The following is a 20,578-nucleotide window of genomic DNA, read 5'->3' as shown; positions in this document are numbered from 1 at the left end:
GTGGTCGAAATAAGTTTGGAGCCTTCCACTGCACATCTTTGACCCTTTTCATTCTTCACTCCCTCCTCCACCCATTCTTTCACAGCATGGTTGAGATGTCCACCGAAATGTGAGAAAGTTACTGATGTTTTCGATTTCTATTAAGAACTTTTTGTGTACATTTGATCAAAGGCATTTACGCTCAAATAATTTTCAGTGTGCAGCCTTTATGCCATTATTATCTACAGTAGACGGTCTTTTGAAGTTTTTGTGAAGGTGGTATGCGCCCTTTCTCGCCAGCTGTAAAGTTCAAAGTAAATAACACTCAGAAATCTTTTTATTTATTCATGAGTACAGCACGATGTGCCACTTGAAGAATATACTTTATTGTATAAATGGGAATTCTGGGAACACTTATAGCGAGTGTATAACTCGGCTTCAATTTTTGCACTGTACGCCCTGCCAAGAAAAGCGTGCTCGTTTTAATAAGCCAGTTAACTGTTCACTTGTGGAATTGAGTGTCGTTTTATATATAGCAAGAGCTCTGCGAACTTATCGTAACACGTCAACATTTGCGCGTCCAGGAATAGCTCCCCACCAACTGAAAGAAACCGGGGAATGGCTGAGCCAAGCGAAACCAATAGAAGTATTTTACACTGCGGTGAAATCTCACCTAAGTCCACGAAATATACAGTGTAAGTGGAGTGTCTCGAATTTAATAACAACAGTATTAGTAGGCTACGCCTTTGTTTTAAAATTTAGGCCTAGCAATGCACCTTCCTTTTCATAATCACCACCCAGCACACAGTTTTCTGTGCAACCGCATTTCCTGTCTAGCGTCAGTGCATGGTGCTCCTCCTTGGACTTTGGATGAACTCTGGACTGTGGATGCTATGGTCGACACCGCGGCGCTCCAGACGCCGTGAGAACCTCCGTTGTCTGCCGCAGGAGAACAATGTACGCCACTATTGCTCCGATCACCTGGAAAAGTAAAGACAGAACAAGCTTGTGAAGGCAACATTCGGCAGCCCCACCACAAGACACTGCGCAAAAATGTTTGCACCTTGAAGACTGCTCCCCTATTGCATTTTATCTACTATAGGGCGAGTCTTTTCCTGCTCGTTTCACGCGTAGATAGTACTTTACAGAACAGTACCCACAGCTGTACCCCTGCCTGAGAATACAGAAAAGAAATATCGCTTTGCATCTTTGCAACTGTTGCAGGTTCTGTAAATGAGCCGATTTCTTTCAACGTACAGAAAATCAGATGACGCGCAAATCAAGTCCTTGTGCGATTTCATGACCACTTTTAAAGTGACCAAAAAGTCGACAGGACGGTTACTACTAGACAACGCGAGATTCAGCGACAGCTGTTAAGGCATTTATGTTTTACGATATCTCGCGGTAGAGAATATTAATGCGATCTCGCATCTCTATAGTTTTAGGGCGCTCTTTCTTGTTTCAGCTTTCACACAGAGTCGTTTCTCGTCTAGGTCCGCCGCTCTAGAAGCGTAGCACCGCCTATGAACCTTTCCTCGCGCGCGTTTCGCAGCAGCTGCCACGGACCGTGCTACAATCCTCCGCTCTCGCCATGCCCTTCCTCCTCCTCCCACAGTAACCACGTTGCAGTTGATTACCGTGGTGCGCCTTCCTACACTCTAGCCATACCATCCTTGGGCTCCTAGGGTACCTATTCTCCGGCTGGTCCACATGGCAACCACATACTGGTTGCGCATTCTCACTCTCTCGCCATACCCTCTTCTTTCCACGGTGATGATCCTCCGGTTGGGTGCTTCTCCTCTTCCGCAACACCCTCCTCCTTCCACAGAAATTACCTTACAGGACGGTTACCGCCGTAATCATCCTATGGTTACGTCTTCCTACAGTCTCGCCATAAAGCCTCCTTCTATGGTAACCCTCCTCGTCCTCCCAGGGTAACTAGCCTCCGAGTGATTTCCATGGCAACCGCCGACTGGTTCCCAAGCAGCACAAGTAATTGGCCTAACATTGGAACCGTATTGGCAAAAGCCGGTCCTACAAAGGACCAGAATGGGACCATCCTGTTGCAATATTAGGCCGATGACCTGTGCTGGTTGGGTTGAGCCTTAAACTCTTGCCATACCCTGCTCCTTCCACAGTAACTACCCCCCGGATGGTTACTGTGGTAACCACCCACAGGGTACGCATTTCTTCGCTCACGTCATACCTTGCTCCTTGCACGGTTAGCACCCTCCGAGCGGTTCTCACGACAACGCACCCACCGGTTACACCGACAACTAAGGTGTGAAACCCCGCAATGGGCTCTCAACAGCTGTCGCTGTCGAAAATAATCTTCAGGAGAATGAGCCTAAGAAGTAACCTTAGCTGCCTTCTTTAAAACGTTCACACGATTAATACGAAGCACTGTTCTGTATAGAACAAAATGAGCCTTCGCTTTGCCGGTGTGAAAGGTATTGGTTCATTAGAAATTTCAGCAGTTTCATTCACAAATACGACTCTAACATAGAGAAATATGCTCGGTGAAATGACTTGTTGCGCACATTTTTCTTTAGTGCATATCTTTAACTTCACGGCCGCAACAATTGTTAACGAGCAGCCTTTATGCGTACTAGCGTTTTGAAATGACGAAACGGAGATAAACATGTTGATGCTTATAAAAGCGCGAACGTGCCGTTCGCATAAAGTAAAGCACAAGGTCTACTTACACCAGCCACCATAGACGGCTCGATAGCGAAGAATCCACCGAATGAGTTCTTGAAATCGTCGGTGTCCACACATTGTAGCAGCATCAGAACCTGCATAGGGCAACCTCGTCATGAGTGATCATTGTGACTTTGCAGCTCGCATATGTTTGCCTGATATGCTTGCTGCTCGACTCAGCCCTCTGTCCACTTTTCACGCCTCCTGTACAGTTTCAGGCAGTGCAGGGTAGCCAGACTGAACACCTTTCTGGTCGACCCCCTGCATTACTTTTCTATTTCTTTCTTGATTTCCATTGTTCAAGTGGCATTTTAGCGATGACTACGCATAGCGGAATTAAGAGCGTTGACGAATACGAAAAAGCGAGATGAGTGGCAGATTAAGATCTCCGCCTTTTGCACACAGTTAATTTTTCCATGCTTGTAAACAAACCAACTATAACATAAAATCAGCAATTAAACACCACAAGCTCACACATTCTGAAAGACCAGCAGGGGCTCCTTCAGGTAGCTCGAAACTCTGCACGATGTACCGTATCTTGGCGACCTGTAAGACGCGATGAAAAAAATTAGGAGTGATCAATTGGATTTGCGGGTATAAAAATGCGATAGCATTCTTCTTTCACTCGCATGTCTCTAGCATTTTTTATTCTGTTAAAGTATTGGGAATCGAACCAGGGCCTTTGGCGTTTGAGGCGGAGACGTCAAGGCGGAGACGTCAAACGTTAAGGCGCCCGTTAGCTGTGCGATGTCAGTGCACGTTAAAGATCCCCAGGTGGTCTAAATTATTCCGGAGACCTCCACTACGGCACCTTTTCCTTCCTTTCTTCTTTGGCTCCCTCCTATATCCCTTCCCTTACGGTGCGGTTCAGGTGTCCGCCGATATGTGAGACAGATACTGCGTCATTTAGTTTCCCCAAAAACCAATTTTCATTTCAATTTTTTAAAAGTTCTGAGTCGATTGGCTTCACTCCTCAATCTATCCCAATTCTGATTCTGTTTTATTTTTTAGTATGAAACTACGCAAAACGTGTCACATCATTGGTAGATCACGGCGGGTCCAAGCAGCGCCGTGGCTCACCAGTTAAGCGATGCGCCACTGCACCGGCAGGTGGGGCTCGTGAGACCCAGGCTGCTCTTCCCGAGCAATGCTACAAGGAATAGCTCCCGGAAGGTTTATTTATGCACAGATAGTTCTTCCAAAAGCTATCTGCACATAGGCCTGCTGTTGTCCGGGTCATTTTCGTCTTAGTAATTTTCAATTTTGCTTAGTCGTTCTTCGTCCAGCGCCTACCTCTTCTCCATACAAGTGGTGAGGGGAGAGGGGAAGGTTGTCAAGTGGCAGGTGGAGACAGGGAAATCCCCCTAAACAGCACCTGCCATGTGGAGGTTTCCCACAGACGCCGATGCTACCGCACAGTTTTCACCTGCACGGACCTCCTAATGCTGTCACATTAAAAGAATTATAAGAGAATTAAACATTCGTAGTAATGCCGATGTTGAGCGCTAGAAGGTTTCTCACTGTGCTTGCCAATGTTTATATCTGAGATTTATACCTTTGCGCTAGCCACAAATTTATTTTGATGCATCTTTCACGAGTTGCATCTGCCTCGCGGTACAGTACCTGAGGACCCTGGAGAGTTTCAAAGGATGTTTTTTTTTTCTTGGCTAGGCTGCAGTTGAAGATTTTGGTGTCGTTTAAGGGCGGCTTGGAGCTCGAGCGCCTGCAACTTGTTGTTCGCTCGCGCTTTACGTTTCGCCTCTGCGAATTGCTTCTGCCATGAACGACTATATGGACGCCATGGCCCTTACACCGCTTTAACCAATTCCCACTTGCGAGCCCTATAGCCTCTGATTTGCGCGCTATGGCTTTCAACCGAGCGTCTGCACGGCGTTGGTCCTCCCATGTGACTGACGCTACCTTCCACCGCATACGGCAGCCATGGGACTGGCAGTGAAACGTAAGCGCTCCCACGTACAAGGCAACCTGGAATTTTACAGACCGGCAGCAGCCCTTGAAAGCCATACCCAAGCGACAAAAGGAAGCAACTGTGAGGCGGCCCCAGAGTGGTGCTGCGATGCCACCAGTCATAGCATAGCTCGCGACTCGAGGGTCTTCGCTTTGCAAAGGCTGCATCCGATCGCTTAAATGTGTACCCGCCGCGGTGGCTCAGTGGTTAGAGTACTCGACTACTCAGCCGCGGCGACCACGTCTCGTTGAAGGCGAAACGCAAAAGGCGCCCGCACGCTGTGCGATGTCACTCAACGTTAAAGATCCCCAGGTGGTCGAAATTATTCCGGAACCCTCCACTACGGCACCTCTTTCTTCTTTTCTTCTTTCACTCTTACTTTACTAACTTTCCTCACGGCGCGGTGGAGGTGTTCTCTGAGAAGTCAGACAGTTACTGAGTCATTTCCTCTCATTAAAAAACCTCTAAAGGTACGAGAGACATTCAAACCCCTGACTGCGAATCTCTATCTGGGTTCTTAGTATATTTTTCTAAGGAAATAAAAGGACCCGGAGCAGTCTCTTACTAGATTTGCACCTGGCCTGTGCCGTGAAGGATTTAAGGAATCAGTGAAAGGCGGAGGCCACGATGAAGAAGAACGCTGTGAACCAGGCATGCATCTCTCTTCTTCTTCTTCTTCTTCATCCCAGGTATATGGCACATAATATATGCGTCTATATGCGTCTCTCATCGTGCAAACAGCTTTTTCTTCGCGTCCTGCGTTCCGGCCGGATTCTACGCTGGTTCAGTCACTGCCGTGGTGGTCAAGTTTTGGAAAAGGCGAAACGCAAAATGTCGTCCATGTTCTGTTGGAGCTCGGTGCATGTTAAAGAACCTCATGTGGTCAATATCTATCCAGAACCCTCCACTACAGCGCCCTTTTTTTCTGCCTCTCTACTTTCGCTCCCTGCTTCATCCTTCATTTACATCGCGATTGGCGTGTCGACAGAAAATTGGGAAATTTGCTGCGTCCTTCGTTTCATCAGAATTGAATAGGCAGATGCTTGATGTTGACAGCCACGACTACCCGTAGCTGGGGAACGTTCGCCTTAGGAGCTGGCGGTCTAAAACATATTGAAGTCATACGTCACAGTACACTGCTCACGCGGACTGCATGTGTCCGAAAGTGAACGGAAGATCTGAAACCGCCTCATTCTCCTTTCTGTTGAATCATCGTACAATTGTTGGTAAGACCCACCTCCAGCAGCCGTTTTTTTCTTTTAGTCATGACTACAGGCGGTAGTCGAAGCCCGAAAAAGAAATCAGAAGAAAAATTACAGACCTTTCGCTATGTCATAAATGAAGGGCAAGAGATGCCTTTACTGCTCCGCTGACAACAGTGAGCGTCCCCAAGCCTGTCTGGAGCTCATGAAAAAAGGTTGCACATCCTTTAGAGAGCCATCTATGCTGACTACACACTCCTTACGACACTCAGCCTACGTTTATTATGCATTATATCTCGCAGAAAATTCTTACCAGAACCCACTCTAAAGAACACATGACCCATAAGCCCAAGCTTAATCTGGCCAGCCTTACTACTAGCCAACATGTGGAGGCGGACCTTTTTTTGCTGCGACATACCACCGTTGACCCCAAAGAAATCGCCTCCTGCCATTAGCGTTCTAAACATCGACGTCTCCTTCGTTGCTGTCGCTAGCTTCTCTTTTTGAAGCAAGCAATCGCAATGGTACATGCGTGCCAAGGACAAGTGTACCTGGCGCTTGATCCGTTGCCATGACAGGACGGGCCACAGCAGGTTGACCACCTGCAACAGAGTCCAACCGGCGAAGTAGATTCGGGTCCTGGGGCTAAGCGTCGTCCCCGTTGAGGAGCAGTGGACGGCCACACTGACATTGATGGCACTGATGACCAAGGCGAACATGAATCCCAAAGAGACGATGCGCGAGGCGAGACTGGATGCCATCTTGATGCGTCCCAGGTTGGACTTCGTTATGTCCATGTGTCTTATTATTCTGCGAAAAAGGAAAGAGTTACGAGAGCCAGTTGGCAATAAGGGCCACGAGAGTAGTAAGGCGGTTTTCATGTCAAGCACCGAATAATATTTTTTTTTCTTGGGCAGAAAAAGCTACTCCCATGATATCAAGACAAAATAGTATTTGAACATCAATTTCATGTTTCTATAACCGGAATGATACAAAGAAATTAAATTTGACAGTACTGAACAAATCAAAACTTTGATGCTGAGGATACGGAGCGGTGGCGCAGAGGTATAAGTTGCGACAGAATGACGAAGGCTTCTGAACTCTGAACATCTGGTATCTTTTTTTTTTGCTGTCATGTCGTGCACTAAACAGCAATAAACTGCATGATGTCGCGGGCATTGTAATCATTTTTTGTTTATGCGCGGTTAAGACCAAGATACGAAACCTCAAAGCTAACATGGGCGACAGGTGTTTTTGTTGCTTTCTATATATTTATGTGTCTTGGTAAGGTCGCTAAATGAGTTAGATTCACCGGAGACCTGTTTTAGAAATTTCAGAGGAGTCTTAATATGAAGAAAACCATCATGAAAATGCTACTTTTCTGGGATAGTTAGAGAAAATTTTCACTCACCTTTGAGGCGACGCTTCCCTAGAGTTTATGGCCCTCTCTAGATCACGACCAATCGCCTTCAGGTAACTCCTTTATGAGGCACCGAAAAACAAACAGGTTCCTGAATTGTCACGTCGTGATTGACACACATATGAAGTTCTGAGATTTTATGCCGAGCAAGCAATGGTAACAAGGCGTAATAAATATTTATCCCTACGGACAACATGCAACTGATAGTTTACAGGTCCTTATGAACGGAGCTATAACATCAACTAATTAGTCGTCTCATTCATTGGTCCAGTGTGGAAGTATCTGAAACATGTTGTGATCATTATTTTAATCGGAGCTAATTTGTCGACCATGTGCCGTTTCGTAATGTTTCTTATGTGGATTTTCTTTCCGTGTTGCAAGATCCGCGTGGCACATCAGCGGTGCATTAAGCTATTATAGCCTGCGGGGTGTTTTTTGTTGTAATCCTCTTATTTCCTTCCCGTCATAAGCCTTAATCAGGGTTTATAGGATGAACAAATAGCTAAAGGAAATAAATATATAAAATAAATAAACAATAAACATGTTTCAATAAATCAATGGTGAACTTCTATCATGGAGACTAAAAATGACATGTAAATGCTGACAATGGCTGATGAGGCTAATAGCTCTTATTATAATGTTAAGCTGAGAGGAGAAGTATTTAATCCTTTAATTATGGGTGCTTCACTTCGCGTGCTTCGGCAGGAATGAGATAATGCGATGAAAATGTGAGGAAAACAAGCAAGGCAGCAGAGATGCAGAAATATAAGTGTACATAACCCTCCAACGCAGCTGCTCAACTGTAAACGCGTGCAAGCAGGTGGGCAATTTATTTGACATGCTGCCGTTAATAAAGTGTATGGAATATATTAGACCCAAAACTTAATTTCTTCACCGTTGTTACACGAGGCCCAGAATATATGCAGAATAATTAGGGGTGCACACATTATACATCATACCTTCAAATTTCAAGCAATGCGTCTTTGATGCAAATAAAATTAAATTTTCATCACCTTGTGCCGCGTTTCATTAGCTTTAGACAGCCAGAGCATACATCGGCATTGTGTTGTCTAAGACGCCATTGTGTACTCAGACACACGCTTGAGGGAAAGACGCCGGGTTGGTTTCGAACAGGTTTGGTTCGTTGACCTATACCCAAGCATTAACGCGAAAGCGTGCTCGCGTTAACCTCTATCGAAGTGCGGTCACCGCGGCTAAAGTAGAGGTCACAAATTCAACTAAACCAGCTAAAGTACATATATATCCATAAAACCACCGTGACAGGAAAGAAAGCAGAAAACTGGACAGAAACATCACGCACACACAAAACATCGAAAGTTCATACGTTCACACGAACTTGATACAGTCGAACCTCTTTACAACGAAACGGTTTATAGCGAAATAACGTATATAACGAAAGACTGACGATTCCCCTTGCAAGCTCGGTAGACGCCTGCTATAACGATGCTACGGCAATGACGAAGTAATCGCCTGTCCCCTTCAATTCCGTTATAACGAGGTTCGAGTGTAGGTGAGCAGTAGTCTCAAACCTGAGAGTCCTTGCGAAGTATGCCATCCACAGTCTTGGAATCATTGTCCAGATAGACAACTGAATGACGCCGTAGTGTTTCAGCGCTAAAATAAGGCTGTGGATGAACGGCGAGGTCTCAGCGAAACTGCCGAGAATATCGACATCGAGACCTCCGCCGGTATTAAAGAAGAAAGACCATGAAGATCCGAACACCTGCGAAAATAGAATTTTTTTTTCGATTTCAGACACAAAGGAACGCATTGGCCGCTCGTATTTTCGTAAGAAGGAAGCAGTCAAGGCTTGCAGGTTAAATTCTTTCTGAGTAGAACTTTGCAAAATTATGGTGAACTTTTAATGCGAAAGCATTATATGTACAATTAGCACAAAAGCCGGTGTCCGTCGCCGTCCGGGGCACGCAATTCCTCAGAGACGTCACCATGCTCTCGCATGACGTAAGCAGTAGACCATAATATAGTGACGTCTATAGCAAAGAAGAAAAAATAACATTTGTTCCGAAAATGCGGCTTATAGAACCAAGGACCTTCAGGTTGCGAGGTGAGCAGGGAACCCATCGGCGACAAAACTATGTTACTTCTCGGCAAATAAGAGTGAAACTAGTATGTGCGTTTCCTTACGACTTTATGCTAATGATTAGATGTGTCAATTCCTTCGCATCCAAATCAGGTAAGAAGTCTTAAGTGCCCCCCGTAATTTTTATTATTAAGTCATTAACATCCAAAATTTGGGACCTCTATAGAAACTTTGCACGCTCTTCTAGACTTTCCCTCTCTGTCCCTAAAAAAGTTGCGTCGGCCGGTTATGAGCTCTGCCAGAAGACAATGACGACCGACCGAGCTGCTCACGACAAATTGGGGAACATGAATTTGATGAGGTTGAAAACTTCACCGTTTAAACCGCTGATATTGAAAATTGATTGATTGACTGACTGACCGATTGATTGATTGATTGATTGATTGATTGATCTATTGGTATAAATTGACAGCACCAACAAACTTCCCCGCATCCGGACAAGGACGGCAGAGCGACATTGAAAAGCGCTGTGTGTAGTGTCCCTCTGTCGGCCTTGTCCATTTTTGCGCTGTGGAAGTAGAAGCATGAAATACCAATTAGCCCAACAAGTCGTTTTCAGTAAGGAATGTTGTTTTTTGCTTACTGTCCAATGTGAATACTTCCATGTCTGTTGCATAAATGACCACTGGTTAATGTACTAGTGCCTGTGAAAGAACGTACCTGCCATGCTATCATACCATAGGCATATCGAACTGCCATCCTGGCCTCTTCCGGAGGCAGAGGGATTCGTTCTTCGATGGCATAGCATGCTCGGATTAGTTTCACGTAGTGCGAGGCGCAGATGAAGGCCAGGGTGCCGTTGAAGAGGGCATTGACCTCCGCAAGCACCAGGAAGAGCATCAAGTAGGCCGTGTACAGCAGATACTTGCCGGACTCATCGAGCATCACTTCGATCATCTCCTTAGACACCCGGATGCTAACACCTGAGGGAAGAGATGATGTGCGACTTTTCTGACGAGAAAAGCAGTAAGGTGTGTGAGGGGCAGACCCATAAAAAAATAGAAACGCACTATACACTGAATATACAGTACAGACATTTTTTACGGAATCAACAGATGGGACATTGGGCTTTGCTCTTAATCGCAAGGAAAAGGCACTGAGTGTTCGTGTTTGAAACATGTGATAGCACTTAATTTTTTAGAAGTATCGGTTTCTTAATGCATCAATCGCGGGGATTTTTGCGTACCCACTTTAGAGTATGGGTCTATCATGGCTGATTAGGACAGCAACAATACATATTGGTGCAACTGAGCGCGTGAGCATAGCGTATATGTTTGCGCGAGTGTTCTGTGCCGGTGTTCTTTGCACTGCCATAATTCCCTCAGCAGCTTGCCCAGTGGATTCGCGAGTTTACAGCTCCAGCATTCTTTAGAGTCTGCCTCCTTCTCATTCGTATTGGAGGAGAAGCAATCGCTTTTTTTCTTCCTTTTAGACCAGTAGTGTAAATAGAGAAACACTTTTTCAATCGTCCCTTGTGGCTTCATTTGAATGCGCCGGTGTAGTAATGTGAACAGATGCGCCCGACTCGCAGCTACCCATGTTTATGTGCGACCTACACTATGATTTAGTGCCCCGAAGAGCGGCCATGTTTTAGTTTATGTGCACACAAAAAAAAAGAAGTTCGTACGCTTGTAATTGAACGCCAGCAGCCTCCTTGCGAATATGTAGGCATTTTAAAGGGCAACGGAGTACTCCTGCTTTGATTGTAAACTACGAGGTAACCTAGACTTCACGGCCAAGCCAGCGCATGTAGTTAACGCAAACCATGCTCTGAGAGTTCGTCGCCCAAAGCCTTTAAAGCCATACTGTTTATGAAGAAACAGGGCATGAACTACGGTTGATCATGAATTTCATCATACAGAGCCACTTACAATGATACATGGCAAAGTTAAATTTTATTCTTTACTTCACCGCTGAGAATAAGTTTACAAAGGCATAAATATTTGCCGAACTCTCCGGAAAGATGACGAAGAGGATAAATAATTGAACTCAAGACGAACTCAAGACGGTTGAACTCAAGACGAGTTCAACTGTACCTAGCAAGGATTATGCTGTTCGAATTTGCTTATTTCCAAAAGCCGCTGATAAATGCAATTCTTTGCCTAAGTCTGTGGTCCTATGCGGGGCCCCAATGTTCAAAGGGGGTCTATAATTACAGACTGCATGCAAATTTTACTGCTGCGACCGCACAGCTACATGCAGCCTTGCGAAACGAAATGAATTAAATAAAAAACTAATTAATGTTCTTTGCCCTGTGCCAGAAACATTAGCGACGCGTTCATGGTTCTACTTGTAGACGCTTTTCATAGCCAACTTCACTGCCTATCTTTAACTGGCGCCATCTATCGACAGGCCGCCGATAGCGATCACCGCTTTACCGAATGACAGTATTTTCATTTGTATATGAGAGAAAACTAAATGCCCCCGTGAAATGGCTCGCTAAGATATTGATACTGATTGATTACTCTCCCTACGCGTTGCATAATCTCGCTTATAATAATGCATCTTACGCTCGCACCGACTAAGTTTGGATGGCGATAGGAAATCAGCGGGGTGTACCAAACATTCAAAATTCCGGCCTAGGAGTTCATGCTCAGCGCCGTGCATCCTGTGGTGGCAGCTGCACGAACTACAACTACCGGTCCAGATTGCCTGGAATGCATTGCGACTGAAGATTCAGGGGCTTGTGACATATGCACATGCGCTTACTGATGAAGGCGATGAAGGAGACTGTGACAAAGCCGACGTAGAGGCTCGGCCTTTGGTAAATGTCGATGTCAGCCAGGTCTCTGGAGCGGACGTTCCTGACCACGTTGCAAGCGAACAGGGAGTGAAATGTCGCCACGACGCGGAAGCCGGCCATGAACGGACTGCTCTCCCCAGCCGAAACGTCTTTGCAATGGTTCTGCATGAGGGATAAAAACATCGGACGCTGCAACAAATGTCTGCTCACATGCTCAGGTACAGTCAGGAGCAATATGAGAGGGAACAGAGGTTGACCATTGATTTAGTGATTGATCGAAAATTGTGTGTATTTTTTGACGTGAAAGCATACTAGCCCCATTACGAGAAAAGCTGGCGGCGTGTGTGTGTGTGTGTGTGTGTGTGTGTGTGTGTGTGTGTGTGTGTGTGTGTGTGTGTGTGTGTGTGTGTGTGTGTGTGTGTGTGTGTGTGTGTGTGTGTGTGTGTGTGTGTGTGTGTGTGTGTGTGTGTGTGTGTGTGTGTGTGTGTGTGTGTGTGTGTGTGTGTGTGTGTGTGTGCGCGCGCGCGCGCGCTCTCGGTGGTACAAAAAGTCCCAGAGATGGCAAGAAAAATAGGGCGACGTTATCAAGCCACCGTATGACTCATAAAGAAAGCCGACCAACGCCGCTTCTGACAATCGAGTATTTGACGTTCATTGATCTATATATACTCGCCGCTGGCGGACCTCCATGGGATGTCAATTATCGTGACGATTTTTCCCACCGTTTAGACGCAGGCGTTTGTCATACAGCGTGCCGGGTAATGTCACATGATTTCTCGTTACATATAGATTACATGCGCTAGTCAAGTTGCAGCCTAGCTTGCGACAAGCATTCGAACCGACGACGTAAGCACGGTCAATTGTACGCCTCCCCAGACCTTTGTTTCAAAATTTTGATGCAACCGTTCGTCGTATAGTGCTCCGGAAAATGTCATACGCTCGTGTGTGTGTGTACATGAGAGGGGGGGGGGGGGGTGTAATACATCGCACCACCGTAAACGGCGCAGAGGGTGGAGAGTACTGCCTTTAATGCATGTGTAAACATTACGTGTAAACAATGCATCCAGGGACAGTAATGATTTCGCATTCCAACGCCTAAGGAGCCTTAATTGTCTCCGCATATTTTTTTGTTTTTAACAAGTTTTTCATTTCTTGCAATATATCCAAACAATTATTCTCAAATTTAGTGCATAAATAACCAAAAATTTTGCGATTGGGTGCAAAAAATCCGTTCCCCATCCTATTGCTCACTATTGTACATGAGTTCAATCGACCCTTTTCAACGATTACTTAAAAAAATGTATTCGGGCGCGCTGGTATGGGGGACTACGACATCCAGCCAACTGCTTGTTGGCACAGTTCAACCTGAAACACATTCTGCTGGAGGTACGCCTACCGTTACGTTTCCATCGCTTCAAATTTCTGATGTCATGAAAGGGAATAAAAAAAGTGGTGCTTAATTAAATGGCGTACAGGCAAGGTAAATGTTGCTTTTACGTATCCGTTAAAGGCAGTACAGAGTCGATGAAGACTAGAAAACATCTTTTAACACAGGAATAGAGGACAGGGGGAGAAGTAATATGTACAATAGTTTGTACATATTACTTCTCCCCCTGTCCTCTATTCCTGTCCCCTCACCTCTTTCATTTCATTTCTCCATTCTGCCTGCTGTCCTTTATTTCCGCTGCCCCAGCTCAGGTGCTTCAGTATCGATGGCAGATGCCGGGGCTAGCAAAAATCTTTTCCTTCCTTTTTACTATTATTTTTAATAAAACCACTACCACCACCACCACCACCATGGCAACCTCAATGTAGCGGGTTAGATTTTTTAACCATTCAAAAACAATTGGGTTTAATTTAAGTGTTCTACAGCTCTCATAAACGAGCAGAGCAAGTTGGGCATTTCATTGACGTCTACTTTATCTTCTGGACGCCATCTAAGGCAAGGCTGACTTCTTAGCGCTAATATGGCTAATTCGAACTTAGGCTAATTCGAACTTAAGGCTAATTCGAATTCAGTGTTTTAGAACATCTAAGTTAGAATTCGCCATATTGAAAGCTGTTGAGCCAAAAGGGACGCTTGGAGCCGGTTCTGAATATTTGTAGTAATCAGAACAAATACGTCCATCTGTACACCGTCCAAACTGCTAGCACTGCAGCACGGACAGGCTCGTTTCTGTGCCTGTCACCTAGATAGAAAAGCTACCTTCAATTCGTTTCTTAAAGGCAGCTATGGGGGAAGTAATAAGTTGAACACTGCGGCGTCTCACGTAACGAGCGAGATCGAAGAAGGGTCGGAAGGGAGGCGCGTAATGCAAGAAGTGGCAAATATCACACTTCTCCAGTGCAAGGTGTGCTTTACAGACCTTCATCGGAACACCTTTCTGATGGCACAATAAAATCCTTGGCCCGCCCTTGCGTCTTTCACGTATGGCTGATTCAAAACTAATCCTTGAGACGAAGCGTGGTTTCACGAACACCGTGCTGAAACCTATCTGGCCAGGCGACTTGTTAGCTTTGTTCTGCCTATGTGTGGCGAAGCTACTGCCACTTGGCGGAAACTTTGGCTCCGGTATTCATAAAAAGTTCTGGCGGCTGGCTCTCTGCTTGAAACGTGACGTTCAGGGGGAAGTTGGTGATGAATAGGAAGGTCTGCTTTCTCATTACGCAAGGCTACTGTATAATGAGCGCATAAATGTCGAACACCTGCTTGATTAACTCGGAACGCATGCATAACAATAAGGAAAGGATGCCGGAATTATATTCAGGCGTGATGCATTGCAAAGCTTGCCTGGAAATTAAATTAACCTTGGGAATTACATACTAAAGTATGTAGTTTCAATGCACGACATCGAGCCGCAGTTTACAAATTCGGTTTCATCTTACGCATCTCCAAAAAAAAAAAACTTGTTTTAAAGGCCCATAGGAATTGCGGCTAACATATAAAAGTGCTTGTGGCCTTGAGATTATCGAAACTCTGAATGCGCCTGTCAGCGTGGGTACCGCAAGCAAACGATCTTTGAAAAGAATGTGGACAAACAAGTTGCAGTGGAAGTACTGTGTGCTGCGTTTTGTAACTTATTGGCAGTGCACGACAATCTACACTCTAAACAGAAAGGAGTGAAAAGGGAGTAAACCCCTTTTACTTCATATTTTTTTAAAGCAGAGGACAACATACTTCCTTTTTACTCTAATACAGGTGTATTCATTTTTAGAGTCTACGCTAGGGGGCGCAGGCGTTTGACATCCTTGGTGAACGCTAGAAAACAGCCCACGTGAGAAATAGGTGACCGTAGAAATATAGCTTGCACTTCAATGCAAATATGTTGAGTCGGAAGATAGATCAGCACTCGTAGTCTCCTTCTATTTAGTCCCTTGAGTAAGTGGCATGCAGCCGTTTATAAGAAAACTTTCAGAACACGCCACCTAATACAGAGTACCTCAGTGCGGAGCTTTAACGTGGCCGGACGCTCTAACCAGCCATTGCAACATCGACACTTTTGCTATGCGCCGTTCATGCCACTAGAACTAATCAAAATTAATGACGCGACATTATAACGCGCCATTCAAAGAAGTCTCGAGGCGTGAGTGCAGATCCCGAAGGAAAAGAAGTCAGGTTGAAAACCAACCGTACACAAATGCAATCGCTTGCGCAGGTACAGCGAACCGGTGACAGAGGATGCCTGAAGGTTTATGAAGCAATCGGCATACATCGCGTGTTGCTTCGTCGATGGTAGACAGAAGGCAATGTGCACGTGCGGCCAGGAATTGCTGGGGTTTTCAATGTATAGGACATTTTTATTACGAACTGTGACTATATCGAAGGTTCATAGTGCGGAGATGGCCTAGTACGGATGTGCCTTGCATGTCTAATGCGCTGTGAATAAGGCTGCGGTTTACAGTAGGGCACTGCTACAGCTGCATGCGTTCATACACTGCTGCAGCAAGAAATGATCGGCGTCATGTCCCCACTGTAAACGTAAAGCGTGGCAAACGTAAGGACGTAAGAAAGGCCTGCTGTCCCTACCTTCCTCCGTCTCCTGTACATTAAAAATTTGGGGAATGTGAAGACTGGTGTAGGAGTTGGTTTGGAGCATGCATCTGGTAGAGGCGTCTAGCTTCAAGAGGGCTTTCTTTGTGTGTGGGCGGGCCCGCGCGTGTGTACCTGGGGAGGGCGAGAGAAGGGGGGGGGGGGGGGGAGGTAGTTTTTGCTTCGCTTTGTTAGTGGGCAATATCGCCGAAGGTGTAATCATGTGATGCTCACCATGTGCGTCGCACTAGTTGGACGACTAATCTCTCGGCCGCCGCAGTGGCTGAGTGGTTATGGCGCTCGGCTGCCGGCCCGAAAGACGCGGGTTCGATCCCGGCCGCAGCGGTCGAATTTCGATGGAGGCGAAATTCTAGAGGCCCATGTGCTGTGCGATGTCAGAGCACGTAAAAGAACCCCAGGTGGTCGAAATTTCCGGAGCCCTTCACTACGGCGTCCCTCATAGCCTGAGTCGCTTTGGGACGTTAAACCCCCATAAACCCATAAACCAAACCAAACCAAACCATCTCTCGGGGTCCGGCCCTCGAAGGATTTTCATGAGGCAAAACATATAGGTACGTCGAAGGATAGAGAGGGATGTCCCCTAGTCCGTAAACTGTACTAAGACATTCTGCACGTAGGGAAAACAATAATTATGCTTACATAGTTGTTTTTCACAGAAAAGAAAAAATTAGTTTTATAAACTGAGCTAGCAGAAATATTCGCCTCGGTAAATTCTGCAAGTCGGAATACATTCAGGTAATAACATGATTTGCATGTTGAGATGAAATATCTAGAACGCCAAAATAAATTACACATTAAAAGCAAAGTCGGAAAAAGCGTAGACCACTAACAAAATACAAAATCACAGTGCATAAAAGATTCAGCTACGTCTCGTCTACTTGAGTAATGGACGAAGTAAACCATTTGAAGAACAACAGCGGGTGAAACATGCTGGAATCATGCAGCCTAAGGCCTGAAGAGAATAAAATTGCTCATGTCAGCTTTAAATTTGTTTACATATTAAGTGTTTTTAATTCGGTTGTTAATGTATTCCAGATAAACAATGAAGAAAATGTAACAGCCGCGTTATGTAGTTTTTGTGCACTTTCAATTTCAGAGGTTGAAACATAATTGGATTAGAATTTCTCAAATTTGGCTCAGGGATAAGTGATTACGAGGCATTGCTAGTTCTGATACAAAGAGCCTCATGTTTTCGAAGTACTTGTTTAGCATCTAAATTAAATGGATCATAGATGACAATGTGGTCAGCCTGTTTTTACACTGGTTTAATACTAAGAGATTGATATTGATTTCCCAGCAACTGCGCAGTATTTTGTGCGTGATTGGAAAATGTAAACACGCTGATAATAATAGAGTGATAAAAGTATGCACGTGTTCCGAAGAGTACCGCAGATCACCCAACGGCAGTCTCGTATTTTTTTTATTGATGTTATTGCTGCGGTCAAAAGCTTTCCCCATTGGTTTTCTATGGCAGTCTTAACTGTTCGATGCGATCGATGGGAACACTGTAAAAGAAAGATTTTGCTGCATATCATAAAAATGAACCATTAACTCCAATATTTCCATAACAGCGTATTACTATTTTTCAATTTTCAAAAGTTTCTCTGAGAATGTTGGACATGATCATCCGTATCGTCATCATCAGCTTCATTACGTCCCATCAAGGTGAAAGACCTCTTTCTCATACCCCGCTAATTAACCCTTCCTGCGCCCGCTGCATTAACCTTAGCGCCGCAAACTTCGTCTCACCCACACACCCATCTCTGTAATCCTTCACTGCGCTTATCTCCTCTTTGAATCCACTCCGTTACCCGTTTACATATTTTTTCTCTTGAGGGGTACTGGTAAACTGCTATTCATAAACTTTCAGTACCTTCGAAATGCACTTCACTCCATTTTAATTTTCCTAGCTATTTCATTCTCGTGGTTCGAATCTTCGGTCCCTACCGGTCCTAAGTAAATGTATACTCCCACCACTTCCATCACTTCGCTGCCTACCGTACCCTGTTGTCTCATGGGCGCCATTTTGTTCTCCGCCGCATAGATTCACGAGTGCAGGCCGGAGCAAGAGGCAACAATCCCATTATACACGCCCGCGGCCTTTCGCAGTGCTCCACAGACATCAAAAAGGTGGCCGCTGTGACATCCGCGTCTTCAATACAAGTCAGTCCAATATGTCCCTTCGCAGCGAACAACGAGAACAAAACTCACGATATAAAAAATGAGGCACCGGCGAGATTCGAACTCACGATCTCCTGTTTACTAGACAGGCGCTTTAACCAACTAAGCCACGGCGCCGATGGGAACTGGCGCGACTTCTCCAATATTCGAAACCGGCGCTCCAAAACCAATTGTATTTTAAGCAAATTGTAACAACGGTTTGGTTCCATTCGGATTCATGGTATGCGTACAATATGCACACCGTAGCGCATGCAAAGTGTTGGATGCTAATAGGAAGAAATGGCAAGGAAGATATTTTATAAGGTAAGGTAATTGTCGATGCAAGTCAGGCGCTTACATCGCCTTCCGTGACCTATAAAGAGCGCGCTAAGATTCTTGGGACGCATTGCTGGTATCCGAAGAAAGTTTGTGGGCAACTAAAACCGCAATAAAAAACGAGATTTGTTGCGGTGTTTTTTTCGGAAGAAGCCATACGTTGGTCACTGTTTTCCTGACGCGTGTATGGACTGGTTTTACGGCTAAGCCCCGTAAAGACGAACACACATTTTGAAGACGTTAATGAACGGTACTTAATAAAAGTACTGCCAATTTTCTGCCTTACTGTTAACTAGGGCTGAACATTCCTTTACTTCTCAATACCATGTACGTAACCATTCACAGCCTCTCCGGTTCCAACTGTTGCGCTGCTGACATCTGATGTACTTTCAGCAGCGTGTATACCTTTTCGCTGGCCTTTCCTCGTCGGGGGAAACTTGGCGCTTTTTGTACAATATTCAGACGGATCAATATTTGACGCAGTTTTCATTCAGTTGTGCGTGCAAAGTAAGGTGTAAGGTGAACTATGAAGATCACTAAGATTCAATGTGAGAACCAACGAAGGAAATCTCAGGGGGCGTTGTTCTCAAATCTGCTCGTTCATTATAAGGTATCGCTGTAGGAGAAAGTTCCGTATTAACTTGGAGCATCCGCCATTATGGGACTTGCAGCGAAACGAAAGCACACAAGATTTGTTATCTTTCATCTTCACTGATATGTTGCCCTTGTTAGAATGTATTTAAATGTATGCAATCGCACAAGGATAACAAGCCTTATTCAAGGTTAGTTTTATGTACCATCCAGACGGGACTGACAGCAGAAAAGGCAAAACACGTGATACCGTGCTGTACTACCAGCTGCAAAGTTCGCGAACAACCTTAAGATGCGCCAGGTAATATCACAGAAATCCTGGGTTCGTTAGATTGTTGGCAGAGGCACGTGACCAGCTGCGCCAAAAGTACCAATGCAATCTAGCGATCGGTGCTGTTGGTTCAGCATTGCACTGTGCATTGTAGAAATTAATTACGAAACGAATGATATAATTATTTCATTGTGCTTCCACAGCGCTTCAAAAACTGGCCGGACCGGAGACGTTTACAAGCGCTGTCTGTTACGTACGTAGGTACGCAACGCACAGTAAAGGTAGGCATTCACGCACAGTGAATACGTACCAGCTCGCCCGAATTTCAAGCTTCACTCAACAGTGTGATGGAAGCTCAGGCCGGCGGGGCCTCCTTCGTCCCCAGTACACGCACCTACTTCTCTTGGCCTTTCGTCATAAGGGCTGTATGTAAAATGGTCGTGTGTGAGCTGGAGTTACTGTATCAATATACAACCTTCGCGACTGATTTCTGAACTCGTGCGTTCTTCAGTGACATATCTTGTTTATGTGTATTTATTGATGTGTAGGAATAAAAGAAGTTGTTTATAAAGAAAGGAATAGCGAAGTAACTGGTCCTCTGAGGACACAACTCACACATGCGGACATAGTTTGCGAGAAGCAGTCGGAAAATTGGCCGATGTGGCAGTTTAAGGCGCACAAAAGTTGCAAGAGTCACAATACACTAGAACCTGAAGACAAACGTACTCCTGGTTTCCCTCCAACCACAAGTTCTGCGCAACCTAAGTCTGGCCCTAAACGTAAAAGAAGCATTGCATGTACATCAAGACTAAAAGTACGGGACAAAACCACAGCACATAGTGTTTCCCAAAACACTTATGCTATCAATGAAAATGTTGTTCTTCGCCATCTCTTAGAAGCCAAAGGTGGTTGGCGCACTCGCCCAGGATGCTTAATTTTAAATGACTACGATATGCAGCTCAGTTCGCGGAGGAAAGTTGCACTTAGTTTGCTGGTGCGGGCATTCGAAGAGCGAATCTACTTAGTATGCTAGG

At 45.3% G+C, this 20,578-nt stretch overlaps 1 protein-coding gene and 1 non-coding gene across 2 annotated transcripts; both read right to left on the bottom strand.

Moving 5' to 3' along the window:
- Window positions 1-757: 757 nt before the first annotated feature.
- On the bottom strand, window positions 758-12,255 carry LOC144103620 (uncharacterized). Its single transcript, XM_077636288.1, has 7 exons — window positions 12,102-12,255; window positions 10,053-10,315; window positions 8,821-9,014; window positions 6,402-6,660; window positions 3,154-3,225; window positions 2,685-2,774; window positions 758-960 (listed from the first exon to the last, which is right to left on the bottom strand). The coding sequence occupies exons 1-7, from the start codon at window positions 12,253-12,255 to the stop codon at window positions 871-873; spliced, it is 1,122 nt and encodes a 373-aa protein (XP_077492414.1). The 3' UTR covers window positions 758-870.
- A 6,155-nt stretch (window positions 12,256-18,410) lies between these two features.
- Window positions 18,411-18,484, bottom strand: TRNAT-AGU (transfer RNA threonine (anticodon AGU)). Its single transcript has one exon. It is a non-coding gene; the product is annotated as a tRNA-Thr (tRNA).
- Window positions 18,485-20,578: the final 2,094 nt, after the last annotated feature.

This window comes from Amblyomma americanum, chromosome 9 (assembly GCF_052857255.1).
Source record: "Amblyomma americanum isolate KBUSLIRL-KWMA chromosome 9, ASM5285725v1, whole genome shotgun sequence".
In the NCBI taxonomy this organism is placed as follows: domain Eukaryota; kingdom Metazoa; phylum Arthropoda; class Arachnida; order Ixodida; family Ixodidae; genus Amblyomma; species Amblyomma americanum.
Note: the sequence above shows the minus strand (reverse complement) of the source record. Positions and strands in the feature narration are given on the sequence as shown.